The sequence below is a fragment of the Eurosta solidaginis genome, chromosome 5, assembly GCF_040869045.1.
Source record: "Eurosta solidaginis isolate ZX-2024a chromosome 5, ASM4086904v1, whole genome shotgun sequence".
Classification (NCBI taxonomy): Eukaryota; Metazoa; Arthropoda; class Insecta; order Diptera; family Tephritidae; genus Eurosta; species Eurosta solidaginis.
In genome coordinates, this window is record NC_090323.1 from 209,176,838 (window position 1) to 209,185,554 (window position 8,717).

General features: G+C 40.4%; 1 protein-coding gene across 2 annotated transcripts; it reads left to right on the plus strand.

The window, feature by feature from the left end:
• Nucleotides 1-3,395: 3,395 nt before the first annotated feature.
• Nucleotides 3,396-5,016, plus strand: Non2 (upstream activation factor subunit spp27 homolog Non2). Of its 2 annotated transcripts, XM_067756588.1 has the most exons (3): nucleotides 3,396-3,490; nucleotides 3,545-4,211; nucleotides 4,943-5,016. In XM_067756588.1, exons 2-3 carry the CDS (start codon nucleotides 3,560-3,562, stop codon nucleotides 4,999-5,001), a joined length of 711 nt encoding a protein of 236 aa, XP_067612689.1. In that variant the 5' UTR covers nucleotides 3,396-3,490; nucleotides 3,545-3,559; the 3' UTR covers nucleotides 5,002-5,016. The 2 variants fall into 2 exon arrangements, with proteins under 2 accessions (XP_067612689.1, XP_067612690.1); XM_067756589.1 differs by lacking the exon at nucleotides 4,943-5,016 and having other exon boundaries at nucleotides 3,428-4,886.
• Nucleotides 5,017-8,717: the final 3,701 nt, after the last annotated feature.

An 8,717-nucleotide genomic window follows, 5' to 3' on the forward strand; every position in this document is an offset into this window, starting at 1 on the left:
TAAGCAAGCTATCAGTAAGCGAAGTATGTGTTATTGTGAAGTACTTTAATAAAGGTCATTTTTGCATTATTGAAGATTGGAGTTATTTATTCAACAGTTTAGTGATTCGAACTTAGCAGAAGGTTGCAAATAAGAGGATTTGCAGAAAATTCGTTACAATTGGTGTCAGAAGAGGAATTGTTGAATAAATTCCGAAGATTCTGAATACAACTTGGACAGGCAAAGTTCAGTGAATTGAAGATCCAGCAACTGAAGAAGGAGTTGGAGAGCCGTGGATTGAATACAAGCGGCATTAAACTCGAACTTCAGGCACGACTACGAGAGGCAATAAAAGCAGAAGGAATTAACGTGGAAGAGTATGTCTTTCATCTTGATGTCGAGAGACAACAACAAAAATTGAAGAGAAAAACGAAACATCGCAAACAGTTACGAGCACAGACTTGCACATGATATTGGTTGCAATAACTGCTCAAACATCGACAGTGGCATCTCAGCTGGAATCACAGGAAACACGTTTAACATCCAAGATGCAATCACAAGAAATGCGTATGTCAAAAATGTCGACACAGATTACATCCAAGATGGAAACTCAACTGGAAGAACAAAAGAGATATATGGCATCCTAACTGGAATCGCAAGAGACACGCATAACATCTAAGATTGAAGCACAGGAGACGGGTTTTTCCGAAATGTCGACACAAATTTCAGCACAGATATCATCTCAGATATCCACACAACTAGAAGAGCAGGAAGTCCGTGTATCATCGAAACTGGAAGCGCATATGGAAGACAAACTATCCCAGTTTCATGAAGGCTTCAGTGATCGCCAGGATAAAATAAAGGCCTAGATGGATGCTTTGAAAGGTCGTGGGAGGTGATGCGTTATAAGAACCAGGATATACCACTTAACTTCAGTTTGCAGAAAGGGTTCAGTAGTAATCGAGAATTGGTGGAGATGGCTCGACAAAGACCACGAAAGTCAAAGGCAAAGGTTGATAGATCGAATGGGCCAAATAAAGCACAATCAAAAGTACCTGCGAGAGAAACACTGGCATTGAAATGCTCTAACGGACGCACTAAAATGAAGGAAAGAATTTCGCAGAAAGAATGCAAGAGTGGTTTCAAGCCTGGGCACACTACTGTTGTGAAGGGTCGGAACGATACTGATTATTTAATTTTTAATTTAATTTATTTATTATTACGGCTGTTTAGGCCTAAAACTTAAACTACTAAGTACAATTCATTATTATATCATTTATTTCTATTGAATATGCTGTTGGAATGCCATGTGATTCCGATCAGCATATTTACTGGCGTAACAAACGGACGAGCCTATGAGCAAGTCATTTAAGGAAGGTTGGAAAGGACGCGTTTCCAATCCTCCAGGGCTCCCAGCTTAAGGCAACAAAATTTGGAACTTATATTTTTCAATTACATTTGTATTTTAAGCTGTCGGAATGTATTGGTCTCCGATCAACACAGCTAATCATGTCTTTGGATGTTGGAAATTGAAGTGTACCCAATCACCCCTCAACTTTGTTTAGTAAAGACGCTGTCGGAACGCATGAAGATTCCGATCAGCACATCTCAAAATATATTGGGAGGTTGAAAAGGACGTGTTTCCAATCCCCCTGCTCCAACTTTTGTTTGACCTTATTTTGGTTACACATCATATAATTTTATTGTTATATTAATGCTGTCGGAGTGCGAGTGATCCCGATCAGCAACAGTAAATATAGGCTGAAAATACCGAATTCCAGCGAAATTTGTTGTTGGAACTGTCTGGAGTTACAGGTGGCGACTGATTTTCTTTTCCTTAGGGCCGGGTGCATTGTATTTTGCTGCTACCAGTATTACCATTCCCTTTTCGCGCTCCAGTATCGGTATGTCATGTAAAAAATAAAAAAAAATAAAAAACTTTATCTTATGCAAAGCAAATCCGTCCTCATTGGCCAAACAATAGAGTGCGAGGGACGATCAAGGATAATGAGTAGTAAGATGAAACGCAGGTACGATGAGGACAATATTTCGGAAGGTTTCTTGGAGGGAGATTTGGTACGGTTATACAACCCTCACCGGCGGAAAGGTGTTCCATCCAAATTTCGGTGCAGTTGGGAAGGCCCGTACAAAGTTGTGAAGAAGATCAGTGACACCATCTACCGCATACAAACCATTGGTAAACCCCGAAGTAGAAGAGTGGTACATTTAGAGATGCCAGCGGCGTTTAGATCGAGAGATTTGTCTGATCGGGACGATCAGACTTAGGTGGAGGGCAGTGTTACGAATATTAGCAACACTAAGGGGTATTGCCATCCCTAAGCCGATGCTAAACAGTTATTTGTATGCACATCAATAATTCAATCATTATGTGTACACACATGTCCATACAAGCAGCAGAGAAGCAACGCACAAACACATGCATATATCTTATCTGAATTGCTCACAAGAGAGGGCAATATTTTGTGCAAGTATTACTCACGCGCATATGAGAAGCCATAAACGTAGTTGTGGCTGGTGATTTTGTAGCTGATAACTAACTAGTAAGTTCTGGAATGGAAAAGCCTAGAAGTATGCAACGAGAAATTAAAAAGTATAAAAGGCCGCAACTGTAGAGGGGCGAGAGGTAGTTTCATTTAAGCTATCAATCGGTTGAGTTAAGCAAGCTTTGAGTAAGGGAAGTATAAGTGTTATTGTGAAATACTTTAATAAAGGCCATTTTTGCATTATTGAAGATTGGAGTTATTTATTCAACAGTTTAGTGATTCGAACTTAGCAGAAGGTTGCAAATAAGAGGATTTGCAGAAAATTCGTTACAATATTTTTATATTCTTTTTGCTGGCTCGATGTCAATTAAAAAATAATAAACACAAATTTTCTTTAAAAATCCGATATATTTCGGTTACTCCGCGGTAACCGTCCTCAGGGATATAAACTGCAAAATCTATACAGACAAATAACATTATATAAACAAAATATTGATGAACAGTAACAACGAATGACATACATTAATTTACACGTCCTCTTTCTTAGGCGTGGAGTTTGGTACTAATTTATTTGTAATTAAATATCTGTAAATATGGCCGACGTTGTCCGTATCAGTCTTGTAGTTCAGTCGTATATTTGGCGGAGTGTTTATAATGTGTAACATTTCAAGTGAGAATATGCTTGTAATTGTTTGTGTTTTCTTCATTTTTATGAAATTTGCACGATTTTTTGGTAAAGGCACCATTAATCGATCACATTGGAGATGGATATGGGTATGGTTACAACTATGGCGTTAGGGTTAAGGAAGTTTAATTTGACCTTTATTGGATTTATTATAGATTAATGCATATGTAAACGAGGTGTAACCAACTTTCTGGTAGGTAAATTCGGCTTGAATCGATAACTAGTTATCGAAATGCAATGATTGAGACGCTGTCTTTTCCTTGTTGCCTTCCACATTATTTGCTTCACGTTTTGTCGAAAACTTTGCCGCTACCGCTTTTAAGTAAATAATTAATGAACTAATATATAAAACTATTAAATTTATTCAAAACTATAGTAAATAGTGATAAAAATGGCTGATATATCTAAAGAAGATTTGAAGACGGAAATAAATGCTATACTGAAGACAGCAGATCTCTCCGTCGTATCGGCGAAGAAAGTGCGTGAACAAGTAGAAAAGAAGCTCAATTGTTCCTTGTTAAGCCGCAAGAAGGAATTCGATAGCATTGTAATGGATTTTATTAATCAGCAACAGGATGAAAGTGAAGGTTCAGTTGAAGAAGTGGAAGAACAGGATTCTGAAGAGGAAGTCGAAAAAAAGAAATCAGCGAACAAAAAACGACCACAACCAACACCACGTAAAGCAGCACCTAAGCCAAAGAAGAAAAAGTCGTATAACGGATCCGATTCTGGATCTGAATCAGATGGTGGCTCTGATTCAGACTATGAAGTGCCAAAAAAGAAAGCCGGTGCAAAAAAGAAGGCTGGCGGCGGTGGTGGAGGCAGTTCTGGACGGAAGTCAACTGGCTTCACACGCGCAATCAATCTATCGCCTGAGCTGTCCGCATTAATGGGTGCTGAATCATTACCACGCCACGAGGTAGTCAAAAAAGTTTGGGCCATTATCAAAGAACGCAATTTATATGACCCGAAAAATAAGCAATTTGCTATTTGCGATGAGGAGCTCATGAAAGTGATGAAAGTTAAACGTTTCCGTACATTTGGTATGTTGAAACATTTAAAATCACATTTTTTGGAATAAAAATCTAACAATAGGGTTGAAAGCAGATCAAGCGAAGGAAAGGTGATGCAGCAAGTCGAATTCCTTAAAATGAAAATGCGAAAAAATAGTATATATAAAATGTAATAACATCGCTACGCATTCTGTTATTTTAGTATACGTATCTTAAAATATATACGATACAACTCTATAACTTTTAAGTACTTTTAAATTTTTGCATATTTAATGATAAATACCTACTATATGTATGATACCTGTGTGTATGCATGTACATACATACGTTATGATTGACTGCTACATAAGAAGAATGCATATATTCACTGGATTTTATGTTTATACGTCTTGACTATATATACTAAATTTGTATATAAATTACACTTACGCAAAAATTTGTTGAATACTAATTTGAAATGTGCGGCTTTTAAACAAAATCATTAACGCTTTGTCTAGAAAGTACCGATAGCAACATGGAAACGTCCAAAATGTAGCGATTGATAATGAAGGGTAGTGCACTTTCGAGTTATATAGACGTACATACATGCTATGCATTCTATCTTGAATAAATGGATACATTATAATATTGCAATAATAATACAAACTTGGATTTATTGACGATTTATTTTGAAATAAAACAAGGCGTACATTAGAAAAACATTAATTCTACCTTTTTATTTTACATAATAAATTTTTATAAAAATATATTTCCAATTTCAGGACGAAGTTGTATATTCGGACAGTTATCTGTTGTACAAGGTCTGCTACAAGACCCATAGTCCTTTGCGGCAGCATTGTTGGTGGAAATCCAAAAAGCCTCTTGTATTGTCAGAACCATGAGGATGGCCGGCATCGCTGAGTCCTGAACATCACTTTAATACTAAAGCTCGAACGCCGTTGTCTCTACCTGTTGCAGGAGGAAAATGTCTAACTGGCTAGAGAAATACGCTGGTACAACTTTTGTATGGAAATGGAAACAACGCTTGGGTGAACTCTAATTTTCTTGTTCGTATAAAGCTCATGTTAGTTCGAGAAAATTATGAATTGTCCGGCACCTCTCTTTAGTCGACTGCTTGTCTCAGAGCGTACAAGATTCATACCCCGCAAATGACTGCTCCTATTCGTGATACCCGTCTAAACCTACAGGGAACGTTTTTTGTGGTTAAAACATCGTACAATTTATTGATAGTTTTGGGCTTCATGAGGCTGGTAAAATAAATAATAATACTTCACAGCTTTTACAACTCAATTGCCAACCTCCCCCATACGAGGCGAATCCTGTTCTGAAGATCATTGTATGCCATCCGATAAAAGTGTCTCATTCTGCTGAGCTGCTAGCTTTTGTGTTGATCGGAATCAAATGCATTACGACCGCATAAATAACAAAACTGTAATCTTAAGTTTTGGAACAAGACAGGATTGGAAATACGTTCTTTCCAACCTCCCATTAAAAGTGCCTTATAACTCTGAGATCCGAGTCATATGTGTTGATCGGAATCTATTGCATTCCGATAACATAAATAATTAAACTATGTATTCATAAGTCTTGGAGAAGGGCAGGACTGCCAACACGTTCTTTCCAACCTCCCAATAAGATGACTCCAAGACTCATCCTATTACTATTAAAATGTACTTACAAATTCTAATAATCTAAGTTTTAGGCTTAAAACGCCGTAATAATAAATAAATAATAATAATGGTTTGCCAAAAAATAGACGTAATAGCATTTTCGGATGCCCAATTTGGTATGGAATGCGTACGCGATATGTATGCGTAGACAAGTTTAGAAGGCGATGCTTTGGCAGCACCAAGTTCCTTACAAAAGAGGATGTATACAAGCCAGTACGTTCGGCGCGGTTATAACAAGCTTAAAGTTACAGAGCCTGCCGGTTTTATATCAGGGAATATCAATAGCAATTTTCCAGATGTTTCAACGACATAAAAACCCAATAGGGGATCTGCGAACGAATATTAGGGGGTCTCATTGTGAACTCCAGACACATTTTAGAAATCTTCATAGTATCAAAAGGTGCTAGTGCCTGAATGTTCCGGGTTCATATTCTCCATCTACGGTAACACTCCCCTCAGGAACTGGCTTCACGATTACAACGCCAACTACCAAGGTTCCAATCTGTGAGATTTTCAATGTATCATTATAAAAACATTCATGCCTGCTTGTAAAATCTTCGTAGTACGTAAACGTTTATATTTGAAACAGGAATCTCGTCGTAAGGGTGAATTTTTCAACTGCAGAAGTAGGCCTGACAGAACGGCGTACCCTCAACTGCTACGGGATATCTCGTTATAACGTCTGAGGACCATCTATGCACGTAATTAGCGAAAATACTCATGAACTCATGCTGAAAATAAAGGAGAGAGAGCAGTATCCAGCAAGAAGCTAAGCACTTAACTATGTAGACCAAAAATAGATCAACCAGTCTAGCTGGTATTTCTTTGTGGTCCAACTGTGTTCAATAAACTGATTGTTGCTTTGCACCGCGGCCGCCGTGGTGTGATGGTAACGTCCTCCGCCATCCACACCGAAGGTCCTGGGCTCACGCCCCGGGCAAAGTAACATCAAAATTTCAGAAACAAGTTTTTTCAATTAGAAGAAAATTTTTCTAAGCGGGGTCGCCCCTCGGCAGTGTTTGCAAGCACTCCGAGCGTATTTCTCCCGTGAAAGGCTATCAGTGAAAACTCATCTACCTTGCAGATGCCGTTCGGAGTCGGCACAAAACAAGTAGGTCCCATCCCGCCAATTTGTAGAAAAAAAAAATCAAGAGAAGCACGACGCAAATTGGAAGAGAAGCTCGGCCTAAAATCTCTTCGGAGGTTATCGCGCCTTGCATTTATATATTTTTTTTTTTTTTGCACTTTTGTTAAACGGTTCTGATGACACTCCTTTGAGCGGTAGAGCTTATCAGCACGACTGCGCTGCGCTTTTTTCGAAAAAGGTTTACCTTTTTTTGGATTTAGAGTGGAACCTTTTCCTCATTCTCTTCTACAGATTAATTTGATTTATTTTGAAGCTTTGCATAAGTCTGCATATAACTATGTTGTTGTTGTTGTTGTTGTTGTTGTTGTTGTAGCGATAAGGTTGCTCCCCGAAGGCTTTGGGGAGTGTTATCGATGTAATGGTCCTTTGCCGGATACAGATCCGGTACGCTCCGGTACCACAGCACCATTGAGGTGCTAGCCCGACCATCTCGGGAACGATTTATGTGGTCACATTAAACCTTCAGGCCATCACCTCCCTCCCACCCCCAAGTTCCATGAGGAGCTTGGGGTCGCCAGAGCCTCGTCTGTTAGTGAAACAGGATTCGCCGCGGATAGGTGAGGTTGACAATTGGGTTTGGAGAAGCTATATATTGCGCTGGCAACCTGAAGGGCTGCGCTACACAGCCCCTTGAATCTGGTATTTTAGTCGTCTCTTACGACAGGCATACCTACCGCGGGAATATTCTGACCCCTAACCCGCTGGGGTCATATAACTGGATGTACTTATGGACCCTTTTCCCAAACAGCGACATTACTTTGGAAAAATTTTAGGCCTGCCTCTGTCGCTTTTAAATTAAAAAACTATTGTTAGATGTAAAGACGAATAGAATTGTCAATTCGCCTTTAAGCAACTCATAAACTATCATTGACGACTGCACTTGGCCCGCTTCCCAAGGCAGTCGGTTCTATGTACCGGAGCGGCTCGGGATTTTTCCCGACCAAGGACTGTCTTTTCAGTGTAACCCCATGTAATTTGTTGCGTCGCTCCCACAAATTGTCATCCTCCCAGCAGCTCCTTGCAGCGGGACTGCTCCATATTCTCTTGCTCCGGGAAGGTATCGAATCCAATACGGGTCCGCCTCCTGACCCCGGTCCTGAGAAATGGTTTTGCTGCATCTGCCGGAAAAGAATCTTTTTAGGACAGTCATACTCTGTTCATTGTGTCTCGTGTAAGGGATGGTTGCATCGGACAGGTTGTTCTGGGCTTGATCCCAAAACCCGACGTCAACGTAACTTTTATAAATCTTTTGTGACTCCTTGCTGTTCACGCACGGCACCAACAACTCAAACAGCTGCTACCACTCATAACTACTATCTTCGTAGTAGAGTCGGTAGCAATGCTGAGCATCAGCCCCTGCCCCCGTCTTCTCCCCCCCCCCCCCCCCCCCCCCCTCTTTTCCAACAGCAATCGTGTAGGTCAGAGAAACAGACTCCTAGTCCCTACCTCCGTTTGCACCGTTTGCTAGCACAGAATATATATGTTTGCAACATCCGCCCAATGCAGATCCTGCCTTGGGTGGTGCCACTTTCCTAGATGTTCTGGTCTCCGCGACGGCAACCCCCGACGGGTTTCATCGCGCCATGTTGCCAGGTCGCAAACCCAAATCATCCGGGTACCCCAATGCTTGCCCAAGGACGCCCAGTCCCAGGGCCACAACAGCAATTGCGTCCTAGCCTTCCTCAACCCAGGCGCAGTCACCCGTCACTTACCCCCAGA

Coding starts and splice junctions, on each gene's coding strand:
- Non2 (XM_067756588.1), top strand. CDS start 3,560: ATGGCTGATATATCTAAAGAAGATTTGAAGACGGAAATAAATGCTATA. Junction 4,212..4,942: donor TAAACGTTTCCGTACATTTG/GTATGTTGAAAC, acceptor TTCCAATTTCAG/GACGAAGTTGTATATTCGGA.